Source organism: Heterodontus francisci, chromosome 7, assembly GCF_036365525.1.
Source record: "Heterodontus francisci isolate sHetFra1 chromosome 7, sHetFra1.hap1, whole genome shotgun sequence".
Lineage (NCBI taxonomy): Eukaryota > Metazoa > Chordata > Chondrichthyes > Heterodontiformes > Heterodontidae > Heterodontus > Heterodontus francisci.
Window position 1 is genome coordinate 135,812,726 of NC_090377.1, and position 27,516 is coordinate 135,840,241.

General features: G+C 44.5%; 1 protein-coding gene across 1 annotated transcript in view; it reads right to left on the minus strand.

The window, feature by feature from the left end:
• lancl1 (LanC antibiotic synthetase component C-like 1 (bacterial)) overlaps positions 1-27,516 on the minus strand; it is a 77,587-nt gene that overhangs the window by 42,574 nt on the left and 7,497 nt on the right. Inside the window, exons 2-5 of the mRNA XM_068034672.1 lie at positions 23,468-23,585; positions 16,949-17,156; positions 13,931-14,078; positions 11,102-11,245 (exon numbers count right to left, since the gene is read on the minus strand). Of these exons, the coding sequence (XP_067890773.1) occupies positions 11,102-11,245; positions 13,931-14,078; positions 16,949-17,156; positions 23,468-23,585 (618 nt within the window). The remainder of the gene's footprint in view (positions 1-11,101; positions 11,246-13,930; positions 14,079-16,948; positions 17,157-23,467; positions 23,586-27,516) is intronic.

Genomic DNA, 27,516 nt, shown 5'->3' on the forward strand with positions numbered 1-27,516 from the left:
TGCAAACCTGAAGAAAAACAACCTGAAAAAAACAGTGGGTAAGCAAACTGAACAAACTAAGATGAAATGAAATAAACGCAAAATAAGATTGTAAAAAATGTAAAAAGGAATGTAAAAAAAAGGAAGAAAAAATAACTAAAAATGAAAGTAAAATGGGGGGTTGTCATGCTCTGAAATTATTGAACTCAATGCTCAGTCCGGCAGGCTGTAGTGTGCCTAATCGGTAGATGAGATGCTGTTCCTCGAGCTTGCGTTGATGTTCACTGGAACACTGCAGCAATCCCAGGACAGAGATGTGAGCATGAGAGCAGGGGGGAGTGTTGAAATGGCAAGCAACCGGAAGCTCAGGGTCCTGCTTGCGGACTGAGCGGAGATGTTCCGCAAAGCGGTCACCCAGTCTGCGCTTGGTCTCCCCAATGTAGAGGAGACCACACTGTGAGCAGCGAATACAGTATACTACATTGAAAGAAGTACAAGTAAATCGCTGCTTCACCTGAAAGGAGTGTTTGGGGCCTGGGATAGTGAGGAGAGAGGAGGTAAATGGGCAGGTATTACACCTCCTGCGATTGCAGGGGAAGGTGCCCTGGGACGGGGACGAGGTGGTGGGGGTAATGGAGGAGTGGACCAGGGTGTCGCGGAGGGAACGATCCCTTCGGAATGCTGACAGGGGAAGGGAGGGGAAGATGCGACTGGTAGTGGCATCACGTTGGAGGTGGCGAAAATGGCGGAGGATGACCGCTTTGCGGAACATCTCCGCTCAGATCAGATGATCTTTGCGTTTTCACTGTCCACTGGAGTAGTACCAGATGATTGGAGGGTGGCAAATGTTGTTCCCTTGTTCAAGAAAGGGAATAGGGATAACCCTGGGAATTATAGACCAGGCAGTCTTACGTCGGTAGTGGGCAAATTATTGGAGAGGATTCTGAGAGACAGGATTTATGATTATTTGGAAAAGCATGGTTTGATTAGAGACAGTCAGTATGGCTTTGAGAGGGGCAGGTCATGCCTCACAAGCCTGATTGAATTCTTTGAAGATGTGACAAAACACGTTGATGAAGGAAGAGCAGTGGATGTGGTGTATATGGATTTGAGCAAGGCGTTTGATAAGGTTCCCCATTGTCGCCTCATTCAGAAACTAAGGAGGCATGGGATTCAGGGAAAGTTGGCTGGCTGGATACAAAATTGGCTGGCCCACAGAAGGTGGCAGTAGATGGAAAGTATTCAGCATAGAGCTCTGTGACCAGTGGTGTTCCACAAGGATCTGTTCTGGGACCTCTGCTCTTTGTGATTTTTATAAATGACTTGGATGAGGAAGTGGAAGGCTGGGTTAGCAAGTTTGCCGATGACACGAAGGTTGCTGGAGTTGTGGATAGTGTGGAAGGCTGTTGTAGGTTGCAACGGGACATTGACAGGATGCAGAGCTGGGCTGAGAAGTGGCAGATGGAGTTCAACCTGGAAAAGTATGAAGTGATTCATTTTGGAAGGTCGAATTTGAATGCGGAATACAGGCTTAAAGACAGGATTCTTGGTAGTGTGGAGGAACAGAGGGATCTTGGGGTCCATGTCCATAGATTGCTCAAAGTTGCCACCCAAGTTGATAGGGTTGTTAAGAAGGCGTATGGTGTGTTGGCTTTCATTAACAGGGGGATTGAGTTTAAGAGCCGCGAGGTTATGCTGCAGCTCTATAAGGCCCTGGTTCGACCACACTTGGAATATTGTGTTCAGTTCTGGTCGCCTCATTATAGGAAGGATGTGGAAGCTTTCGAGAGGGTGCAGAGGAGATTTACCAGGATGCTGCCTGGACTGGAGGGCATGTCCTACGAAGAAAGATTGAGGGAGCTGGGGCTTTTCTCATTGGGGCGAAGAAGGATGAGAGGTGACTTGATAGATTAGATTAGATTAGAACATTACAGCGCAGTACAGGCCCTTCGGCCCTCGATGTTGCGCCGACCTGTGAAACCATCTGACCTACACTATTCCATTTTCATCCATATGTCTATCTAATGACCACTTAAATGCCCTTAAAGTTGCCGAGTCTACTACTGTTGCAGGCAGGGCGTTCCACGCCCCTACTACTCTCTGAGTAAAGAAACTCCCTCTGACATCTGTCCTATATCTATCACCCCTCAACTTAAAGCTATGTCCCCTCATGTTTGCCATCACCATCCGAGGAAAAAGACTCTCACTATCCACCCTATCCAACCCACTGATTATCTTATATGTCTCTATTAAGTCACCTCTCCTCCTCCTTCTCTCCAACGAAAACAACCTCAAGTCCCTCAGCCTTTCCTCGTAAGACCTTCCCTCCATACCAGGCAACATCCTAGTAAATCTCCTCTGCACCCTTTCCATAGCTTCCACATCCTTCCTATAATGCGGTGACCAGAACTGCACACAATACTCCAGGTGCGGTCTCACCAGAGTTTTGTACAGCTGCAGCATAACCTCGTGGCTCCGAAACTCGATCCCCCTAATAATAAAAGCTAACACACCATATGCCTTCTTAACAGCCCTATTAACCTGGGTAGCAACCTTCAGGGATTTATGCACCTGGACACCAAGATCTCTCTGTTCATCTACACTACCAAGAATCTTCCCATTAGCCCAGTACTCTGCATTCCTGTTACTCCTTCCAAAGTGAATCATTTCGCACTTTTCCGCATTAAACTCCATTTGCCATCTCTCAGCCCAGCTCTGCAGCCTATCTATGTCCCTCTGTACCCTACAACATCCTTCGGCACTATCCACAACTCCACCGACCTTAGTGTCATCCGCAAATTTACTAACCCACCCTTCTACACCCTCTTCCAGGTCATTTATAAAAATGACAAACAGCAGTGGCCCCAAAACAGATCCTTGCGGTACACCACTAGTAACTAAACTCCAGGATGAACATTTGCCATCAACCACCATCCTCTGTCTTCTTTCAGCTAGCCAATTTCTGATCCAAAGCTCTAAATCACCTTCAACCCCATACTTCCATATTTTCTGCAATAGCCTACCGTAGGGGACCTTATCAAACGCCTTACTGAAATCCATATACACCACATCCACTGCTTTACCCTCATCCACCTGTTTGGTCACCTTCTCGAAAAACTCAATAAGGTTTGTGAGGCACGACCTACCCGTCACAAAACCGTGCTGACTATCGCTAATGAACTTATTCTTTTCAAGATGATTATAATCTTGATAGAGGGGTACAAGATGATGAGAGGCATAGACAGAGTGGATAGTCAGAGACTTTTTCCCAGGGTGGAAAGGGCTATCACCAGGGGGCATAATTTTAGGGTGATTGGAGGAAGGTTTCGGGGAGATGTCAGAGGTAGGTTCTTTTCACAGAGAGTGGTGGGTGCGTGGAATGCGCTGCCAGTGGTGGTAGTAGCAGATACTTTAGGGGCATTTAAGCAACTCTTGGATAGGTACATGGATGATAGTAGAATGAAGGGTAGGTAGTTACTTAGATCTTGAGTAGGTTAAAGGTTCGGCACAACATCGTGGGCCAAAGGGCCTGTACTGTGCTGTACTGTTCTATGTTTCTATGTAAACCAATATTGTACACGGTACTCCAGATGTGGTCTCACTATGCCCTGTATAACTGAAGCATAACCTCCCTAACTTTTGTATTCAATTCCCCTTGCAATAAATTATAACAATCTATTAGCTTTTCTAATTACTTGCTGTACCTGCATACTAACCTTTTGCGATTCATGCACTAGGACACCCAGATCCCTCTGCATCTCAGAGCTCTGTAATCTCTCACCATTTAGATAACATGCTTTTTTATTCTTCCTGCCAAAATGGACAATTTCACATTTTCCCACATTATACTCCATATGCCAGATCTTTGCTCACTCACTTAACCTTCTTATAATCGTTTGTAGTCTCCTTATGTCCTCTTCACAACTTACTTTCCTCCCTATCTTTGTGTCAACAGCAAATTTAGCAATCATTCCTTCAGTTCCTTCATCCAATTCATTTATAAAAATTGTAAAAAGTTGAGGCCCCAGCACTGATCCCTGTGGCACACCACTTGTTACATCTTGCCAAACAGAAAATGACAAATTTATGCCTACTCACTATTACCTGTTAGCTAGTCAATCCTCTATCCATGCCAAAATGTTACCCCTATACCATGATCTTTTATTTTTCGCAATAACTTTTGATGTGGCATCCTATCATATAAACATAGAAAGTTTAAGGCATAGGAAGAGGCCACTCGGCCCACTGTGTCTGTGGCGGACGTCAAACGAGCCACCCAATCTAATCCCACCGTCCAGTATTTGGTCCGTAGTCCTGCTGATTATGGCACTTGAGGTGCATATCCAGACTCCTTTTGAACGAGTTGAGGGTTTCTACCTCAAGTACCCTTTCAGACAGTGCACTCTGGTCCCCCCACCACCCTCTGGGTGAAAAAGTTTTTCCTTATCTCTTCCCTAATCTTTTTACCAAGCACTGTAAATCTAAGCCTGCTCGTCACTGACCTCTCTGCTGAGGTAAAAAGGCCCTTCACCTCCACTCTATCCAGGCCCCTCAGAATTATGTACATTTCAATCAGATCTCCCCACAGCCTTCTCTGTTCCAAGGAGAACAACCCCAGCTTATCCCATCTTTCCTCATAGCAGCATTTTCCCAGTCCCGGCAACATCCTCGTAAATCTCCTCTGTACCCACCCTAGTACAATTACATCCTTTCTGTAATAAGGTGACCAGAACTGTACACAGGACTCAAGTTGTGGCCTAACCAATGATTTATACAATTCCAGCATAACCTCCCTGCTCTTATATTCTATACCTCGGCTAATAAAGGATAGGATTCCATATGCCTTCTTACCACATTATTGGCCTGTCCTGCTACCTTCAGGGATTTGTGAACATTCACTCTAAGGTCCCTCACTTCCTCTACACTTCTCAGTATTTTCCCATTAATCGTATGGATTAATGGCATATGGATTGAGCTAAGGAACAACAAAGGAGCAATCACACTGTTGAGTGCACTATAGACCTCCAAACAGTCAGAGGGAGATAGAAGAGCAGATATGTAGGCAAATCTCTGACAAGTGCAAGAACAATAGGGCAGGGGATTTTAACTATCCCAATATTGACTGGGATAGTTTTAATGTGAAAGGAATTGAGGGAGCAGAATTCTTGAGGTGCATTCAGGAGAACTTTTTGGCCAGTATGTAGCAAATCCAACAAGAGAGGGTGCAATTTTAGACTTAGTTTTAGGAAATGAAGATGGGCAGGTGGAAGGAGTGGCAGTGGGAGAGCAGTTTGGTGGTAGTGATCATAATTCAGTCGATTATAACATAATTATTGAAAAGGACAAGGATAGAACAGGAGTTAGAGTTTTCAATTGACATTCAATGGCATTACCATCGCTGAATCCCCCACTATCAACATCCTAGGGGCTACCATTGACCAGAAACTGAACTGGAGTAGTCATATAAATACCTTGGCTACAAAAGCAGGTCAGAGGCTAGGAATCCTGCAGCGAGTAACTCACCTCCTGACTCCCCAAAGCCTGTCCACCATCTACAAGGCACAAGTCAGGTGTGTGATGGAATACTCTCCACTTGCCTGGATGGATGAAGCTCCAACAACACTCAAGAAGCTCGACACCATCCAGGCCAAAGCAGCCCACTTGATTGGCGCACCATCCACAAACATTCACTCCCTCCACCACCGACGCACAGTGGCAGCAGTGTGTCCCATCTACAAGATGCACTGCAGCAACGCACCAAGGCTCCTTAGACAGCACCTTCCAAAACCTCGACCACCTCGAAGGACAAGAGTAGCAGATGCATGGGAACATCACCACTTGCAAGTTTCCATCCAAATCACATACCATCCTGACTTGGAACTATATCGTCTTTCCTTGACTGTCACTGGGTCAAAATCCTGGAACTCCCTTCCTAACAGCACTGTCAGTGTACCTACCTCATATAGACTGCAGCGGTTCAAGAAGGCAGCTCACCACCACCTTCTCAAGGGCAATTATGGATGGGCAATAAATGTTGACATAGCCAGTGACGCCCACATCCCATTAATGAATAATAAAAAAAAAATTGGGGCAAGGCCAATTTTACTAAGCTGAGGAGTGATTTAGCGAAGGTGGACTGGAAACAGCTACTTGAAGGTAAATCAGTGTCAGAGCAGTGGGAGGCATACAAAGGGGAGATTCAAGGTGTTCGTAATAAACATGTTCCCACAAAGAAAAAGGGTGGCACATCCAAATCTAGAGTCCAATGGAGGCCAAGGAGCTTACAGGGTAAGATAAGTCAGAAAAGCAAAGCTTATGTCCGACACAGAGAACTCAATACTACAGAAAGCCGAGAGGAGTATAGAAAGTGGAAGAGTGAAATCAAAAAGGAAATTAAGAAAGCTTGGCGAGAGCATGAAAGAACATTGGCAACGTAAATCAAGGTGAACCCAAAGATGATTTACCAATATGTTAGGAGTAAGTGGATAACTAAGGAAAGAGTAGGGCCCATAAAAGACCAAAAAGGTAACCTATGTGTAGGGGCAGAAGATCTTGGTATTGTTCTTAATGAATACTTTGCGTCTGTCTGGGACAACGTAGATATTGTAGTTGAGGAAGAGGGGTGTGAAGTATTGGATGTGATAAACATAGGGAGAGAGGAGGTATTAGTGGGATTAGCATACTTGAAAGGTGATAAATCACCAGGGCCGGATGAAAGACCAAATGCCTTCTGGACATCTAGTTACAGTACATTCACCGGTTCCACTTTATCCACAGCACACGTTACTTCTTCAACGAACTCCAATGAATTGGTTAAACATGATTTCCCTTTCACAAAACCATGTTGACTCTGCCTGATTACCTTGAGTTTTTTTTTAACTGCCCTGCTATAACGTCTTTAATAATAGCTTCTAACATTTTCCCTATGATAAACGCTAGCTAACTGGCCTGTAGGTTCCTGTTTTCTGTCTCCCTCCCATTTTGAATAAAGGAGTTACATTGGCTATTTTCCAATCTAATGGAACCTTCCCCAAATCTAGACAATTATGGAAAATTAAAACCAATGCATTAACTATCTCACTAGCCACTTCTTTTCAGACCCTAGGATGAAGTCCATCAGGGCCCGGGGACTTGTCAACCTGCAGCTCCAACAATTTGCTCAGTACCACTTCCCTGGTGATTATAATTTTCTCGAGTTCCTCCCTCCCTTCCATTTCCTGATTTACAGCTACTTCTGGGATGTTACTTATATCCTCTATGGTGAAGATAGATGCAAAATACCTGTTCAATTCATCTGCTATCTCCTTACTTTCCCATAATTCCCCAGACTCACTTTCTGTACATTCACTTTGTTAACTTTTCTTTTTTGAATATCTAAAGAAACTCTGAGTTATATTTATATTTCTTTATATTTCTCACCAGCTTTCTCTCGTACTCTAATTTTTCCTTCCTTATTAATCTTTTAGTCGTTCTTTACTGCTTTTTATATTCTGTCCAATCTTCTGACCTGCCACCCACCTTTGCTCAATTATATGCTTTTTCTTTAAGTCTGATACTATCTTTAACTTTTTTTAGTTAACCATGGACGGTGGGTCCTCCCCTTGGAATTTTTTTCCCTTGTTGGAATGTATCTGTTCTGTGTATTCGGAAATATCCCCTTAAATGTCTGCTATTGCATCTCCATTGACCTATCCCTTAAAGTTCTTTGCCAGTTCACTTTTGCTAGCTCTGCTTTCATGCCCTCATAATTGCCCTTATTTAAGTTTCAAATTAGATCCACTGTTCTTTCCCTCAAATTGAACGCAATATTAATTAATTGCACAATATCAGGTCTAGTATAACCTACGCTCTTGTTGGCTCCAGAAAATGCTTTTCTAAGAAACTATCCTGAAAACATTCTATAAACTCCTCATCTATGCTACCTTTGCCCATCTGATTTTTCCCATCTATATGTAGATTAAAATCCTGCATAACTGTCGCCGTACCTTTCTGACAAGCATCCATTATTTCTTCCTTTGTACCCCATCCTACCGTGCGCTTACTGTTACAGGGCCTGTACCCCACTCCCACAAGTGACTTCTTGCTATTATCATTTCTCATCTCGACCCAAACCGCTTCTACATCCTGGTTTCCTGAACTTAGGTCATCCCTCTCTATTGTGCAATTCATTAATTAACAGAGCTACCCCTCCACCTTTTCCTAGCATCCTGTCCTTCCTAAATGTCACGTACCCTTCAATATTCAGGTCCCAATCTATGCCATCCTGCAGCCTTGTCTCTAATGGCTAGAAGATCGTACTTATTTATATCTATTTGCGCTATCAGTTCATCTGTTTTGTTTCAAATACCATGTGCATTCAGATACAGAGCCTTTAGTCATTATTTTTGTAACCTCTAGCCTTGTCTGCTGATTTACTCTTAGGTTTGTGATCACTGTCCCTTCCTGTCACGGCCTGTTTATCTTTTCCCATATTAGCATGTTTCTCTCTTGCCTCGTCTCTACTCCTTGATTTACCATACCTTCCCAAATTTGATCCCTTGCCTCCACTATTTAGTATAAAACCCTCTCTACTTCCCTAGTTATGTGACTCGCTAGAACACCGGTCCCAGCATGGTTCAGGTGTAGACCGTCTCAATGGTACAGTCCCCACTTTTCCCAGCTTTGAGGTTCTGCTTAATTTGGTGCCTAGCTCCTCAGACTGACTATGCAGAACCTCTTTCCTTGTCCTGCCTACGTCATTGGTACCTACACGGACCACGATGACTGGATCCTCCTTCTCCCACTGCAAGATCCTCTCCAGCCCTGAGCAGATGTCCCGAACCTTGGCACCAGGCAGGCAACACAGCTTTCACAGATCTTTGCTGCAGAGAACAGTGTCAATCCCCCTCACTATACTGTGCCCACTACTTTCCTTTGTTCTTCCCCCACTTGAACGGCTTCCTGTACCATGGTGCCACGATCAGTCTGCTCATCCACACTACAACCCTCGCTCTGATCCATACAAGCTGCAAGAACCTCGAACTTGTTGCTCAATTGCAAGGGCTAAGGGTCCTCTACTCCCTTACCTGCCTGACTCAGTCACACAGGTGGCCATCCAATTTCCTCTTGAAGTTATTGATCGTCTCCGCTTCAACCATCTTTGTGAACAGCGAGTTCCACGTCATTACCACCTGCTGCTTAAAAAAGCGCACCTTCATATTCCCCCTGCATTTTTTGCCCAAATTTTCAATGCGTCCCTTAGTCCTTGTACCGTTTGTTAATGGGAACAGCTTTTCCTTGCCTAATTTATCTAAGCCTGTCATAATCTTGCACACTTCTATTAAATTTCTCCTCAATCTCCTTTGTTCTAAGGAGAACAAACCCAGCATTTCCAACCTAATGTTGGAACTAAAATCCTTCATCCCTGGAACCATTCCGATAAATCTTCTCTCTCAAGGACCCTCACATCCTTCCTGAAGCGTGGTGACCAGAATTGGATGCAATACACCAGTTGGGGCTTAACCAGAGCTTTATAAAGGTTCAGCACAACTTCCCTGCTTTTGTACTCAATGCCTCTATTTATGAAGCCTAAGAGCCCATATGCTTTACTAACCACTCTCTCAATATATCCTGTCACCTTCAAAGAGGCACATGCACCCTCAAGCCCTTCTGTTCCCGCACTTTAGAACTGTGCCATTAAGTATATATTGCCTCTCCCTATTCCTTCCGCCAAAATGCATCACCTCACATTTGTCAGCATTAAATTCCATCGGCAACCTCTCTGCCCATTCTGCCAGCCTACCTATGTCCTGTTGCTGGCAGTTCATATCATCCTCACTGTTTGCTGCATCTCCAAGTTTGGTGTCGTCAAAAAATTTTGAGATTCTACTCTTATATTCCAGGATCCAAGTCATTTACATTTATCAAAAAAAACAGCAGTCACTGCACTGACCCTTGGGGAACACCACTGTGCCCTCCGGTCTGAAAAGCAACCATTTACTGTGACTCACTACTTTCTGTCCTTAAGACAATTTTTTATCCAATTGGACACTGACCCTCCTATTCCATGAGCTTCAATTTTCTTAACCAGCCTTTTATGTGGTACCTTATCAGATGCTTTCTTAAAATCCATATAAACAACATTCACCGCATCCCTTTCATCAACCTTCTCTGTTGCTTCATCAAAAATTTCAATTAGATTTTTCAAGCATGATCTGCCTTTTACAAATCTATGCTGACTATCCTTAATTAACTCAAACCTCAAGTGTCAGTTGATATTTTCCCTGATTATTGTTTCTAAAACCTTATCCACCGCTGATATTAAACTAAGTGGCCTGTAGTTGCTAGGACAGACCTTACAGCCTTTCTTGAATAAGGGTGTCACATTTACCACTCTCCAATCCTCTGGCACCTCCACCGTATCCAGGGAGATCGGAAAATTATGGCAAGTCCTTCCGCTATCTCCATCCTCACTTCCTTTAGCAATCTGGGATGCAAGCCATCTGGACCAGGTGAATTATCTGACACATTCAACCCACAATGGACTTCGATCACCAGACACTGAAGGTGAGGAAGCTCACATTCCAGGATGACAGCTAAGATGGCCGAATCCACAAACAGACGTGATCAAATGAGCACCTCATATGACTAACCTGCTGGGCAACCTGAGTTTTTTTGAATTGTATAGACAGTTTGAGAGGGAGAGACTGTTTGCTCCTTGACTGTAAAGACCTCTCCTGCCTGCCCCACCTGTCTGCTCCGACCTCTTTCTCATGGAATTCCAAATCCACTGAAGACGTGAACCTCAAAAGAGAAAAGCCTCCTACATTGAACAAGGTTCTAATGAAACGGTGCACTTAACTGTACTTATTCCAAATCCAAAATAGTAGTCTACCAATTGAGTTATAAAGATAAATCAAATGCAAGAACTGGAGGCTAATCAGTAAACTATGATGGGTGGCAAGATTGTGTGTTTACTGCTTGCAATTTGCTGTCAAATGGCAGGTTGAAACATATGCATCATAGATGGGTTTCACTACATAGTAACATCTTGAGTTGGCTGAAAATGACAAGAATAATCCACTTATTTGAGAACAGAACTGCATTTTCAGTATCACTGGAAGATCAGGATTTAACAATTTACCTGCATCAGGAAATAATAGATTCCAGCTAATCCATGAGCTGCTCCAACATAATGCTCCTGGTACCACTCGTACATCAATGGACTTTTGGAGAAACGTTTTCTGCTGCCTAGTTTTTCTCCACAAGTTATGACGGCACTGCAAATCTTGAAATGCAGAAAAAAAGGTTTTACGATACAATTTCTAATTAGATATTTTTGGAATTAATCTGTTAGCACAAGCAAATGGTTTAGTGGGAAGAATACAATCAATGAAATAAAACTTTTGCTTAGATGCTTAATGCTGAAACAGATCAGAGGCTATTGTTTATCTTCTAATGGTGACCTGGAGAAAGACAGTGGCAAAAGTTGGGCAAAAAAACTGCTTTCTGTCGATGGTGCATGATGTGTCAATCAGGACCCCTCCCCCAATATTTTCCACACTCATGACTTGTGTTACAGTTTTTAGTTTCAGTAATGGTCCACTGGATTTTATTATCCCAGCAATCCAGGTCAGTACTCCTGTTCAAATATCTCACTGCCGCCACCCACCTCAGCGCCTCCCCCACATTCCCTTGACCAACAACCCTTCTCTGTAACCTCCAACCCTAAAACCACCCTCTCCAAACTCTCCATTCCATGCTCTATGGCATCTTGTGCATCCCTCCTGTCTCTTCAGCCACCTAAACACACACTTTGAAATCCCTCTCCTCAAACTTTTGGCTTCCCCACATCCCTCTCTTACTTTAAGGCCCTCCTTAAAACCCAACTTTTTGACCAATCTTTTTATCACCTCTCCCAATATGTCGCCTGGATAAGCGTCTATTTTCCTGATTACATCGGAGATATTTTTCTACATTAAACGAGCAATATAAATGTAAATTGTGGACTCCACTAACATCTGGGGGCTTGTGCCAAAGTTGGGAGTGCTGTCCCACAGACAAGACAAGCAACAGCCTGACATAGTCATACCCATGGAATCATACCTTACAATGTCCCAGACACCGCCATCACCATCCCCAGGTATGGCCTATCCCGGTAGGACAGACCCAGCAGAGATGGTGGCACAGTGGTATACAGTCGGGAGGGAGTTGCCCTGGAAGTCAAGATCGAGTCTGGACCCCATGAAGTCTCATACCCTCAGGTCAAACATGGGCAAGGAAACCACCTACTGATATTCTCAGCTGATGAATCAGTACTCTTCCATGTTGAACAACACTTGGAGGAAGCACGGAGGATGGTAAGGAGACGGGCGGGGGGGACGAGCACGCGGAGACGGGCTGGGGGGGGGGAAACAGCGCGCGGACACGGGCGGAGGGGCGAGCGCGCGGACACGGGCGGAGGGGCGAGCGCGCGGACACGGGCGGAGGGGCGAGCGCGCGGACACGGGCGGAGGGGCGAGCGCGCGGACACGGGCGGAGGGGCGAGCGCGCGGACACGGGCGGAGGGGCGAGCGCGCGGACACGGGCGGAGGGGCGAGCGCGCGGACACGGGCGGAGGGGCGAGCGCGCGGACACGGGCGGAGGGGCGAACGCGCGGACACGGGCGGAGGGGCGAACGCGCGGACACGGGCGGAGGGGCGAACGCGCGGACACGGGCGGAGGGGCGAACGCGCGGACACGGGCGGGTGGGGCGAGCGCGCGGACACGGGCGGGCGAGCGCGCAGAGACGGGCGGGGGGGGACAGCGCGCGGAGACGGGTGGGGGGGCAACAGCTCGCAGAGACGGGTGGGGGGGGGCAACAGCTCGCAGAGACGGGTGGGGGGGGGCAACAGCTCGCAGAGACGGGTGGGGGGGGCAACAGCTCGCAGAGACGGGTGGGGGGGGCAACAGCCCGCAGAGACGGGTGGGGGGGGGCAACAGCCCGCAGAGACGGGTGGGGGGGCAACAGCCCGCAGAGACGGGTGGGGGGGGGCAACAGCCCGCAGAGACGGGTGGGGGGGCAACAGCTCGCAGAGATGGGCGTGGGGGCAACAGCGCGCAGAGATGGGCGTGGGGGCAACAGCTCGCAGAGATGGGCGTGGGGGCAACAGCTCGCGGAGATGGGCGTGGGGGCAACAGCTCGCGGAGATGGGCGTGGGGGCAACAGCTCGCGGAGATGGGCATGGGGGGGGAGCAGCTCGCGGAGATGGGTGGGGGGGGGGAACAGCTCGCGGAGATGGGCGGGAGGGGGGGGGGGAACAGAGCGCGGAGACGGGCGGGTGCAGTTTTGGTCTCCTTATCTGAGGAAGGATGTCCTTGCTATAGAGGGAGTGCAGCGAAGGTTTACCAGACTGATTCCTGGGATGGCGGTATTGACGCATGAGCAAAGATCGAGTCGGTTAGGATTATATTCACTGGAGTTCGGAAGGGTGAGAGGGGGATCTCATAGAAACCCATAAAATTCAAACAGGACTTGACAGGGTAGATGCAGGAAGGATGTTCCCGATGGTGGGGAAGTCCAGAAACAGGGGTCATAGTCTAAGGATACGGGGTAAACCTTTCAGGACTGAGATGAGGAGAAATTACTTTATCTGGAGAGTGGTGAGCCTGTGGAATTCGCTACCACAGAAAGCAGTCAAGGCCAAAACATTGCATGTTTTCAAGAAGGAGTTAGAGTGTCACAAGTGCTCTTGGGAGTGTCACAATTTGAACAGCATACAGAACATCTGACATAAGAGCTAGATATTAATTTATTAGAGGACATTATATATTAAAAATAACTTCTACAACCGACCACAATAATATGGAGTTTACAAAGATTCCAGTTTCAGAAAGCATGTGGGAGTGGGAGAAGAGATAAAACGTCAAAATATTGCAAAATAATTATTCAAATAACCAGGAAGAGAGAGAGAGAGAGACACACACACATTACCTGTTTCACATACTGCAATGGTATCCTCTCATTTCCAAACTGATCATTAACAAATAATAACGCATATAGATATCCCATCCGACCATAGAGCATCTCATCCGGCAGTCTTGAATTCGGTTTCACTACAGACTGATGTAGTTGGAGAAGCCTGTAAGAAATGCATTTCAAAAACTGAAACATTTTCAAATTAGAATTTGAAAACAGGACTGATTTTTGGACCTTAGTAAATCCAAAATCAAAAATAAAACCCCTCCTCTTGCACCTCTAAGTATGGCACATTCCTTAAATACATATTTTGCATTTCTTTTTTTTAAATTGTTGCTTCTTGGACCATCATATTATTCAAAAGAACAGCAGACCACAAGAACATACAATTTTCTGAAAGCAGGAAAGTAAAATCATGCTGTTTTATTAGAAGTTTGAAAACATGGGAATAACATGGGGAGGCAGTGGCGTACTGGTATTGTCACTGGACTAGTAACCCAGAGACCCAGGGTATTTCTCTGGGGACAGGGGTTCGAATCCCACCACAGCAGAAGGCGGAATTTGAATTCAATTAATAAATCTGGAATTTAAAAGCTAGTCTAATGATGGCCATGAAACCATTGTCGATTGTAAAAACCCATCTGGTTCACTAATGTCCTTTAGGGAAGGAAATCTGCTGTCCTTACCTGGTCTGGCCTACATGTGACGCCAGATCCACAGCAATGTGGTTGACTCTTACATGCCCTCTGAATTCAGTTGTCAAGGGCAATTAGGGATGGGCAATAATTGCTGGCCTGGCCTGCGACGTCCACATCCCATGAAAGAATTTTTTTTAAATGTCTTCCCCTCTGCTGGATGGTGATTAAGAGTGGGAACCTTGCCCAATACTCTTGGTTGCACCCCTACTGCTGTTCCAGCTGACATCTACAAACTCAGCAAACAATGGCAATCAAATCTGTGTACTCTGCGTAATAAACTTTCTATGTTCAGAGCAACTCGCTGCTCTGCATAAAAACAACCTGGTCTCCAGAGAAGAGTACACTTGAAACTAACAAGGGAGATTTTTATTTATTGGTGGACATTATATATAGATTGGTCGGGGTGTGGGAAGGAAGTACTTTAGACTGAAAAGAACCCCTTACTCTCTCCTTTAATAGTGCTAATTTTTGAATAGTTCCAAATTTCAAATGAACAAAGTGCAATGACTGAGCAGGTAGTGTGTAAAAGACCAAAGGTAATGATGTACAAATCAATGTTTCTCAGAAACTAAAACTAGCTTTGACCCTTTATTAAATTAGCATGCTTTGAACCATTCATAGGCTATGAAAGATTAACCGAAGAATATACAACTACGCAATAGTTATAACTGAAGAGTCAACATTTGTACGGATTAAAATCAAATAAGAACTAGTGTTTTTTTTTCATTCCAGCCTTTAATTCATCAAAAGCAATTCAGTGCATGAACAGCATTATATACAATCAACTTCCAATATGCCTGAGGAAATAAGAACAAATGAATGTTATGGTGATGACAGGAATATTCATTTAATGATCCACCATTGTCTCCAAAGAAAAGTAAAATTTTCATAACATTTCACTATGGTAGTTTCCTCAGCAATTTACTTCCAGTTTTTTTTAAATATGCTTACGGTGCAAGACTAAAGAGCAGTCTTTACAAAGTATATTTTGGACAAGGCAAATGTTGCATAATATGCAATATACAACATTAAAAAGCCTTCATAGGTAGGACTTCACCTATCAATTCCCCCATACCTCTCTCCCATCCCAAGGAAAGCAGCCAGACCAAGCCCATTCTTTGCCTTCAGGGTTTTTTTTTTAAGAACAAACAGCGGTGGATGCTCTTAAAAAAAACCCTGAAGGCAAAGAATGGGCTTGGTCTGGCTGCTTTCCTTGGGATGGGAGAGAGGTATGGGGGAATTGATAGGTGAAGTCCTACCTATGAAGGCTTTTTAATGTTGTAAACAAACATCGGTGGATGTTTGGGAGCAAAATACCTTATCCCTTCCGATGGAGAAACAACAACTTGCATTTATATAGCACCTATAATGTAGCGCTGGATAGCACTGTCAACGACATCTTCCAGCACTTTGCTGATGATTGAGAGTAGACTGAGGGGGCTGTAACTGGCCAGATTGCATTTGTCCTGCTTTTTGTGGACAGGACATAACTGGGTAATTTCCACATTGTCAGTGTTGCAGCTGTATTGGAACAGCTTGGCTAGGGATGCGGCTAGTTCTGGAGCACAAGTCTTCAGTACTACTGCCAGAATGTTGTCAGGACCCATAGCCTTTGCAGTATCCAGTTTGGGATGAGTTCAAGTTCACAGAGGGTGGAAGATGGGCAGGCTAGTGCCTAGGTAGCTGAAGGCCAATGGTGGAGCAAAAGTCGGGAGTGTGCAAGAGGCCAGAATTGGAGTAGCATAGACGTCTTAGAAGGCTGTCGGATGCTACATAGATAGGGAGTGACCGGGCCATGGAAGGATCTGAAAACAAGGATAAAAGTGTTTAAATCCAGGCTCCTCTATGGTGTGGACAGTCACGGTGAGGATCACAGGGGTAATTCAACAACGTTTGTATTCATATAGCACTGTTCATATACAGAAGTGCGAAAGTGGGTGCTGTGACGAAGGAGGAGTGGCCAAAAGCTTGGTCAATGAGTTGTGTTATGAGGAAGGCCTTAAAAAAAAGGGAAGTGGAGGTGTTTATGGAGGGAACATGGCGTGCCCGCCAGCAGTGGAGTGAAGGGAGGAAAGATGCATGATGTCAAAGTCCTAAGAGCACAGAGTTTGGAAGGGTGCAGTTGTAGGACTGGAGGAGGTTACAGAGATCGAGAGACGCAAGGCCATGAAGGGATTTAAATATGTGGATGAAATTTTAAAATTTGAGGCGTTGGAAGACTGGAAGTCAATGCTGGTCAATAATGTGATGATGCAGATTAGGATAGAGAAGGTGGGGCTAGAGGAAAACAAAAGACAAAAATCCAAATGCAGTTCGGCCAAGTTACTTTACTTACTGATTAATATAACTGTCTGATTCTTGAGTTTGCCGCAGCTTATGGTGCACCACTGCAGCTACAGCCAGTGGGCCTGCATCGCCACACAGGAAAGTCACTACACGCCCAGTAAGACATTTCAGGCTTTTATTTACATACTGTAGAGCTTTCTGCAGAAAGGACTGATCTCCATAAACATTGTGTAGATGCAGATACAGTAAAGCAATCCCTGAAGGAATACAAATGTAATTATAGTAATGAGACATTTCACTGTTAAAAGAGCAGGCGAAAGCTACGAGTCAGGACTCATTCTTTCATAAAGAAACAATATGCTGATAGTGTTTACCCCCGTTAAGCCACAGACAAGAGCTCTTGTTTACGTACAGACTCCCTAGCCACTGACAAGTTCACTTGCACCAAATAATATTCAGGGGGAAAAAATTAAAAGACACTTGGACAGGTTTGAGTTAATTAAGGAGAGCCAGCATGGATTTGTAAAAGGCAAATCATGCTTGACAAATCTAATTAAATTTTTTGATGAAGTAAGAGAGAGGTTGATGAAGGGAATGCGGTAAATGTCGTTTATATGGATTTTAAGAAAGCATCTGATAAGGTACCACATAAACAGCTGGTTAAGAAAATTGAAACTCATGGAATAGGAGGGTCAGTGTCCAATTGGATAAAAAATTTGCCTTAAGGACAGAAAACAGCGAGTTGCAGTAAATGGTTGCATTTCAGACTAGAGGATGGTAGACAGTGGTGCTCCCCAAGGGTCATTGCTTGAACCATTGCTTTTTTTATGTATATAAATGAGCTGGATTTTGGAATGCAGGGTGGAATTTCAAAATTTGCGAATGATACCAAACTTAGAGGCACGGCAAACAGTGAGGATGAGATGAACAGCCTGCAACAGGATAGGCTAGCAGAATAGGCAACTGGAATTTAGTACTGACAATTGTGAGGTGATACATTTTGGCAGAAGGTATAAGGAGAAGCAATAGACTTGATGGGCCGAATGGCCTCCTTCCGCACTCTAAGCCAGACTTCCTTTGTTTGATACATAAAAAGACATCAAAGGATGAACTTGCTAAAGCTTTAACAAACCAACAACCTTGACTGGCTGAAACTATCTGGAGCTGGTTTTGCTTTCTTTGGCTTTCGGCTGCGGTTGCTGACAACGTTACCACTAGGTTGCACTGCAGTGGCACATGCGCAAATGGCACATGTGCCACTAAAACGTCACAGTCTGCGACTTCAGGCAGCTGCCAGGACTAAAGATGGCGCTGCTCAAATAATCACACGAAGGCAACCTAACCTAAACACATGGCAGCACACAATGGCCGGCGGGAGAGAGCGAGTGAGCGAGCAGATGGTGGGGGGGGGGGGGGGGGGGGAGCGGAGAGCAGAGCGGTCGGAGAGAGCAGCGAGGGTGGGGGGAGCGGAGCGGCTAGAAAGAGCAGAGCGGCCGCAGGGAGCAGCGGGAAGGGGGGGGGGAGAAGCGGAGCGGCCGGAAAACGCACTCGCAGAGGCCGACCAGGCGCGTGGCGCGAAGATGCACACGTCAAGCGATAACGTCATCGGCGCATGCGCTAACCAGTCCTAGCAAGTCGGAACGCAGCGCACACGCGGAGAGCAGGAGCCCGTCTGCGCATGTGCGAACCTTGACACAGACTGATGTCAGTGGCCAGCTGCGTTGTCAGGAATCACTCAGCTACTCGCTAGATAAACTTGCTGAGCCATATTGGAACTATTATAAAGAAAAACTTGCATTTATATAGCACCTTTCATGACGACCAGACATCTCAAAATGCTTTATAGCCAATCAAGTACTTTTTGAAGTGTAGTCACTGTTATAATGTAGGAAACGCAGTCGTCAATTTGCCCACAGCAAGCTCCCGCAAACAGTAATGTGATAATGACCACAGTGGCGCAGTGGTTGGCACCGCAGCCTCACAGCTCCAGCGACCCGGGTTCAATTCTGGGCACTGCCTGTGTGGAGTTTACAAGTTCTCCCTGTGTCTGCGTGGGTTTCCTCCGGGTGCTCCGGTTTCCTCCCACATGCCAAAGACTTGCAGGTTGATAGGTAAATTGGCCATTATAAATTGCCCCTAGTATAGGTAGGTGGTAGGGAAATATAGGGCCAGGTGGGGATGTGGTAGGAATATGGAATTAGTGTAGGATTAGTATAAATGGGTAGTTGATGGTCGGCACAGACTAGGTGGGCCGAAGGGCCTGTTTCAGTGCTGTATCTCTAAAACTAAAACTGTTTTTTGAGATGTTGAAATATTGGCCAGAACACCAGGATAATTCCCCTGCTCTTCCTCATAGGATCTTTTACGTCTGCCTGAGAAAGAAGGCAGGGCCTTGTTTTAACATCTCACCTGAAAGGATGGCACCTCCGACAGTGTAGCACTCCCTCAGTACTGCACTGGAGTGTCAGCTTTGATTTTTGTGCTCAAGTACCAGAGTGGGACTTGAACCTGGAATCTTGTGACTCAGAGACGACTGTGTTATCAACTGAGCCATGACTGACACTTTTGTATTTTAAATGACTATAACCTCAGAATAAGTGGTAGGCCATTGAGGACTGTGGAGGCTCAGTCACTGAGTAGGTACAGAGATCAATAGATTTCTAGACATTAAAGATATGGGGATAGTGCAGGAAAATGGCATTGAGGTAGATCAGCCATGATCTAGTGGAATGGTGCAGCAGGATCGAGGGGCCGAATAGCCTACTCCTGCTATCTCCTATATCCCTATGTTCCTTACTGCCACACCAGAAAGGAGATTTTATATATTACTAGTCTAAGGAAGCTGGAAGTTTGCAGTCTAAAACACATTCAACTATTGTTATTTGTATTAAATGATAATGTAAATGCACAATGAGCAGTAATTTCAAAACTGCAACATCACAGAACTACTGACTAGTAGGACCTCTACATTGCAGCTGGTCATGCTAGCTCTACATACCATTGAAATGATTCCTTAATAACTAAATAGCAATTTTTATACACTTCGTTTTACTGAAGTCAATTTGAATTGGTAGCACACTCGCCACTAAGCCAGAAGATTATGGATTCAATCCTACTCAAGAGACTGAAAAACATAATCCAGACTAATATTTCTAGTGTAGACTGAGGCAGTGCTGCACAATTGATGCGATGTTAAACTGAGGCCCCTTCTGCCTTCTCACGCAGATATAAAAACAAACTGTGATACTATCTAAAGATCAGGGGATTCTCGATATCCTGGTCAATACTTATCTCACAATCAATATCACCAATAACACATTATGTGGTCATTTATCTCATTGCTGTTTGCGAGACCATTTTTGTCTTCAAATTCGCTGCCATGTCTCCGCACAACTACAAGTAACAACACTTCAAAATATTTAGTTGGGTGCAAAATGCTTTGACATATCCTGATATCATAGAAAATGCTACATCAAAGCAAGTTCCTTTTCTCTGTGGCTCAGAACTGTGACCTCCATGACATGGGTCAGGGAAATAAATCAGCCAGGGTTTCTAATCCTGATCCTGGCTAGAAAGCACACGTTTGCAAGGTGAGGATAGAACTTGCTTCCTGTCACTCTAGACTACCACATGACCAATATGCGGCACAGTGGCGCAGGGTTTAGCACCGCAGCCTCACAGCTCCAGCGACCCGGGTTCAGTTCTGGGTACTGCCTGTGTGGAGTTTGCAAGTTCTCCCTGTGACTGCATGGGTTTCCGCCGGGTGCTCTGGTTTCCTCCCACAGCCAAAGACTTGCAGGTTGATAGGTAAATTGGCCATTGTAAATTGCCCCTAGTGTAGGTAGGTGGTAGGGAATATGGGATTAATGTAGGAGGGGATGTGGTAGGGAATATGGGATTAATGTAGGATTAGTATAAATGGGTGGTTGATGGTTGGCACAGACTCGGTGGGCCGAAGGGCCTGTTTCAGTGCTGTATCTCACTATGACTATGACCACTTGAACAAATTGCTGGAGGGTGACCAACATCCATGAAAATGTACTCCAACAAGAGTCAGCACCTCCAGGAGAGAAGATAGGGACAAAACGGGCAAAGAAAATACATATTTTCCTAAAAAGATGGCATATTCTGATATTTTATAAAAAGCCACAGTAGAATCTGATGGAACTTAGTTGTTTAGCCACCATAATCAGTGAAATATCATTCAAGAATGCAAGATTAAAAGGAATAGATCAATTTAATCTAGATTTGTTCAAGAATTCCACAAACTCTAGACCTAGGGAACACAGGTTGTTAGCTGAAAGACTGGGTATACTTGTGTATAAGGGGCATCACTTCACAGTTTTGTAGATGACACGATACTCAAATATAGTGAATAAACAGTGAGGAGGATAGTAACAGATTCAGAAGGACATAGACAGATTGGTGAAATGCGAACAGACATGGCAGATGAAATGTAATGTAGGAGGTGATGCATTTGGGAAGGAAAAATGAGGAAAAGCAACAGAAACTAAATGATACCATTTCAATGCGGTTAGACGAACAGAGACCTTGGGGTCTAGCTACACAAATCTTTGAAGATGGTAGGAGAAGTCAATAGGGCTACTAAAAATGAAAATGAGATCCTTGGCTTTAATAAATAGAAGCATACAGGACAAAAGCAAGGAGGTCAATGTAAACCTCTATAAGCAAAATCTCAGCTGGAATATCTATTGTGTCCAATTCTAGGCATCACACATTAGGAAGGATGGCAAAGCCTTGGACAGGGTGCACTAGAGATTCACTAGAATGGTAGCAGGGATGAGGGACTTCAGTTATCACTGAAGTCTTTGCAATAAGTTATACTGTTGAAAATGCTGGAGCACCTGACAATTGAGTGGAGTTGTGTTGGGAGCTAAAAATCAAAAAGCTAAAATGAAGAACTGTATCCAGAAAAAGAAGAGTATTTGTTGGATTCTGCATTTCATCTGCTTTCACAGATGGTTTACACTTTACTATAAGCTATCCCCTGGGATTTATTGTGTTATCACAACCATTACATTCTGCAAAATAACAGGTAGTGAGTGGATAAAACATCAGCTAAGCAAACACATTCAGTGTTTCTGCTGTGCATTGAACCCAAACAGTTCCACTGATATCAAACAACTATTAATCTAGAAAACTGGAAATTAAACTGGTACTGTAAATAATTATAACAATCCGCATACTCAAAGTCATTCCCTTGAAGCTATAAATCTGCTGCATAACCACAGTTTAGTCAAAGCTATTGATCAATGTCATCACAAACCAATCACAAGGTCATCAGAAATGCAGATTATGCAATAATGGCAAACGACCTGCCATTTTGCCACAAGCTTTGACATTATCTAAAGCCTATCGTAAATAGAAATAACAAAAACAATTATCAACACGAGACCAGACAGCGCTACGTTCCAACGTGTTCCCTCAAGTCTAGTCAAATCTAACTGCCGTCACTACCACCACCCATACCAAGGTCACTGCTACCTACCGGTACTTTTCCATGTAAGCACAATCAATAAAATAATCTCAAAATCAGCAACTCCGTTGAAACATCTGTGCAAACAGCAACTAGGACAAAAAAAATTTCCATGTTCCTAAACGAACATATTTTACCAGAAAATCAATTCTGGAAAGTTTCAATTACCCAGTTGCATTCGGCACACAACATTGTGGTGACATGCATCCACATCCAACTGCTTCCCGTGCACTCTACCTGGGCAGTCAATCAGCAAACAGCCTACATTTCTTTCTTTCCCCACATTTTACCCCCTTTTTTGGGGTCACATTTTATCTCCTCTTTCGGTGGCATTCTACAGGCACTCTTGCACTATACACAGGGGAGCACTGACAGGGTTCACAATGTGGGGCCATCACTGCCCAGGCAAATCAAGTTGTACTTCATCTCTCAACTTGATTTAGGCATTTTTCTCAAATTCTATATAGCTTTAACCTGCCTTCAGTCAGAAATATAACAAGATGCCTATTTTGCCATGGTATACATGTAGGGCCAAAAACCATAATGCACAATACTATCAGGGTATGAGACAAGGACAATCGGGTACTCACTAGGTAAGCCAAAGATTAGGTTTTAAAAGGCAAAGTTAGAAAAAAAAATGGTTTGGTAAGATATTTTAAAGGGTTTCAGGTCTTAAGATCTAGAGTAAGTCTTCGTTTCAACTAAGTGAGGGAGTACAGAGGAGGAAGAGCATGTAAGCCAGCTGTGTAACACCTTTTGCATGAAATAGTTCGCTGAATTCCTAATTTCTTTTCATTTTTAAAATTACATGTTCCCTAGTTTTTGAATCATTTGAGTATATTTGTTTGTTAGTAATTTATTTGGACCAATTTTACTATTTAGAAAACTTCAACTAGGTCACCTTAAAGACTTCTTTTCATTCAGAACAAGCCCAACTTTTATCAATCTTAAATCATTACAAGATGTCCTAAAACAAGCAATTTTCAGAATTTAAATCTACAAACTTTAGCTTTGAGATAGTTTCTGGGTATGCACTGCAAATGTTTTTCAATTTTGCAGTGCTAACAGTACCTGCCCATCCAGTGTAGCTGGTGCAGTCTGCTTCATCAGCTTTTATCAGCCCATTTTCCATATGTTGGAGTAACTCGCTGATCTTGGTCTGCAGCAGCTGAATGAAGTCACTGGTTAACTGTAAAGGATTATAAAAGTAAGATATTCTGCTTTCACTGAAAAGATTAGAAATGAAAAAAGGCCATTCTGGCCCTTAGCTCGCCCCACTGTTCAAGTCCATGCATAAAAACCATCACTTCTTCCCATTTTTACAGCAAGTTCACAACATAAGTGAACATTTTCTATAAGTGTGCAAGTAATGGCAGCTCTCAATAGTTGAACAACCAGCTGACACACATACTGTCACAAAACAGTCTCTTGAGTAAGGTACCAGGGTACAAAATAAAATATTCATGCAAATTTGTAGCAAAGCATCAGGTGCAAGTGACACAAAAACAGCCTTGCATGTTACAAAACAGTCCATCGCAAATCACAGGACAGTGCTCCCTACTCCAGAAACCATGCATTCAGAACACAAGTCATTTTTGCTAGTTTATTGGAGATGGTATCATGGGATGTCATTAATAACGAATGATTTTAAAAGGATATGCAACTTTGAGTCCACCATCTGTTGGGAAATAATTGCAACCCATCTTCAACTTCAATTCTTATCAACCCATTTCTAACCTCCCATCAATATTGGTACTATTAACTTTGCAGGACAAGAGCAGCTTTGCTTATGACAAAGATTTTTTTGTATTAACTAAAATCTGCAGCACACAAAAGCATATAAGACTGCTGCTGGTACAACAATGTAATCAGTTCTACTTTATTATATTGAAAAAAAAACAAAGAATGGTGATTGGACAATGAGCACTGTAGACATATACAGACTTTAACATATCTACATCTTTAATATTTTGGAAGCAATGTTAGGTTGCATAGAGGTGAAGCTCAGCTGCTAGAACAGAAACAGCAAGATCTGCAAGAACAGGCTCAAACCAGTGCCATCATTTTAAAGGTGGCTGAATTATACACTTAGCTCTCTGCAGATCAGGGAGCAGTTACTCCCTGGACACCTTCCCTAGGAGTCCACAACATTGACTCCGGATCCCATGAAGTCTTATTGCTTAAGATCAAACATGGGCAAAGATACCTACTGCTGATTACCAATTACCAGCATCAAGCTTAGCAAGACAAAAAATGCACTCTGGGTGAGGGGCTTCAACATCCATCCCCAAGACTGGCTCTACAATACCACCACAGACCTAGCTGGCCAAGTCCATAGATGGCAGACTCGGCTTGCGGTAGGTGCGGAGAGAAGCAATACGAGGGAATAACCTACATCACCTTGTCATGATCAATTTACCTGTCACAGATCAGTTTGTCCACGACAGTACTGTTGGAGCAACAAATACACATTCCTCAGAGAGCAAGTACTATCCTCACACTATGGACTAGCTCCATGAGTCATGCAGCAAGACCACCATGCTAAATGGGATAGATTCAAAACAAAACTAGCAGTTCAAAACAAGGGCCATCAGCCGCAGCAGAACTGTATTCCACCACAATCTGTGACCTGACATATCCCTCACTCCTTCATCACCATCAAGCCAGGTGATCAAGCCTGACTCAATAAGTGCAAAAGAACATACCTAAAGCAGCACCAGGCATACCTGAAAATGAGATGCCAACCTGGTGAAGCTACAACACAGAACTACATGCATACTAAACAGAGGAAGCAGTATAGACAGAGCTAAATGATTCCACAACCAATGGATCAGGTGAAAGATCTGCAACCCTGCCATATCTAGTTATGAACTTTGCTGAAAATTAAGCAACTAAAGAAAAGTAGGCTCCACGAACATCCCCATCATCAACGATAGCAGAGTCCAGTACATGACAGTAAAAGACAAGGCGGAAGAATTTACAACTATCTTCAGCCAAAGTGCCAAGTGGATGATCTTTCTTGGCTTCTTCCTGAGGTTCTCACCATCATTGATGTCAGTCGACAGAAATATCAGATACACTCCAAATGATATTAGGAAACGGCTGAATGCACTGGACAAAGCAAAGGCTACAGATCCTGACAAAATTCACACACGCTCCAGAACTAGCTCCTCCCCTAGCTAATTTATTCCAGTTCACCTACAACACTGACAGCTACCCAGCAATACGGAAAACTTCCCAGGTAGGTTCTGTCCACAAATCGACAAATCCAACTTTGCCAACTACCAAACTACTCCCAATTGTCAATAAAGTAATGGATGGAGTTGTAAACAGTTACCAAGCGGTACATGCTTGGTTTGAGTTTTGCCAGCTGTGTTTGGCTTTGGAGCTCACAGTCTTGGTTCAAACATGTACACAAGTGTTGATTTGAATTGAGAGTGATTGTTGCTGACATTAAAGGCAGTCTTTGACCAAGCGTGGCACCAAAGAGCCCTAGTAAAATTGAAGACAACGGAGATCGGGGAAAATTCCAGTCGCTGGATTCATATCTGACACATAGGAAAATGGCTGTGGTTGTTCAAGGCCAATCAACTTAGGCCTAGGACATTGCTGCAAAAGTTTCTCAGGGGCATCCTAGACCTATCCTTTTTTATTCATTCATGGGTGTGGGCGTCACCAGCTACTTATTGCCATCCCTAATTACCCTCGAGAAGGTGGTGGTGAGCTGCCTTCTTGAACAGCTGCAGTCCATGTGGGGTAGGGACACCCACAGTGCTGTTAGGAAGGGAATTCCAGGAATTTGACCCAGCAACAGTGAAGGAACAGCAATATAGATCCAAGTCAGGATGGTGTGTGTCTTGCAGGGGAACTTGCAGGTGGTGGTATTCCTAACCATTTTCTGCCCTTGTCCTTCTAGGTGGTAGAGGTCGCGGGTTTGGAAGGTGCTGTCTAAGGAGACTTGGTGCGTTGCTGCAGTGCACCTTGTAGATGGTACACACTGCTGCCACTGTGCGTCGGTGGTAGAGGGAGTGAATGTTTGTGGATGGGGTGCCAATCAAGCGGGCTGCTTTGTCCTAGATGGTGTCGAGCTTCTTGAGTGTTGTTCAAGCTGTACCCATCCAGGCAAGTGGACAGTATTCCTTCACACTCCTGACTTGTACCTTGTAGATGGTGGACAGGCTTTGGCAAGCCAGGAGGTGAGTTACTCACCACAGGATTCCTAGCCTCTGACCTGCTCTCGTAGCCACGGTATTTGTATGGCTACTCCAGTTCAGTTTCTCATCAATGGTAACCCTCAGGATGTGGATAGTGGGGGATTCAGCGATGGTAATGGCATTGAATGTCAAGGGGAGATGGTTCGATTCTCTCTTGTTTGAGATGGGCGGCAGTGGCGCAGTGGTTAGCACTGCAGCCTCACAGCTCCAGCGACCCGGGTTCAGTTCTGGGTACTGACTGTGTGGAGTTTGCAAATTCTCCCTGTGACCGCGTGGGTTTTCGCTGGGTGCTCCAGTTTCCTCCCACAGCCAAAGACTTGTAGGTTGATAGGTAAATTGGCCATTGTAAATTGCCCCTAATGTAGGTGGGTGGTAGGAGAATGGTGGGGTTGTGGTAGGGAACATGGGACTAATGTAGGATTAGTATAAATGGGTGGCTGTTGGTCGGCACAGACTCGGTGGGCCGAAGGGACTGTTTTAGTGCTGTATCTGTATAAAAAAAAAATTTTTTAAATGGTCATTGCCTGGCACTTGTGTGGTGCAAATGTTACTTGCCACCTATCAGCCCAAGCCTAGATATACCTACCCCAAATGGACTGCAGCGGTTCAAGAAGGCAGCTCCCACCACCTTCTCAAGGGCAATTAGGGATGGGCAATAAATGCTGGCCTAGCCAGTGACACCCACATCCCTGACTGAATACAAAAAAAAGTTTTGTTGCATTTCTATATGGACTGCTTCAGTACCTGAGTCGTCGCGAATGGTGCTGAACATTATGCAATCATCAGCAAACATCCCCACTTCTGACCTTATGATTGAAGGAAGGTCATTGATGGAAGCAGCTGAAGATGGTTGGGCCTAGGACACTACCCTGAGGAACTCCTGCAATGATGTCCTGGAGCCGAGAT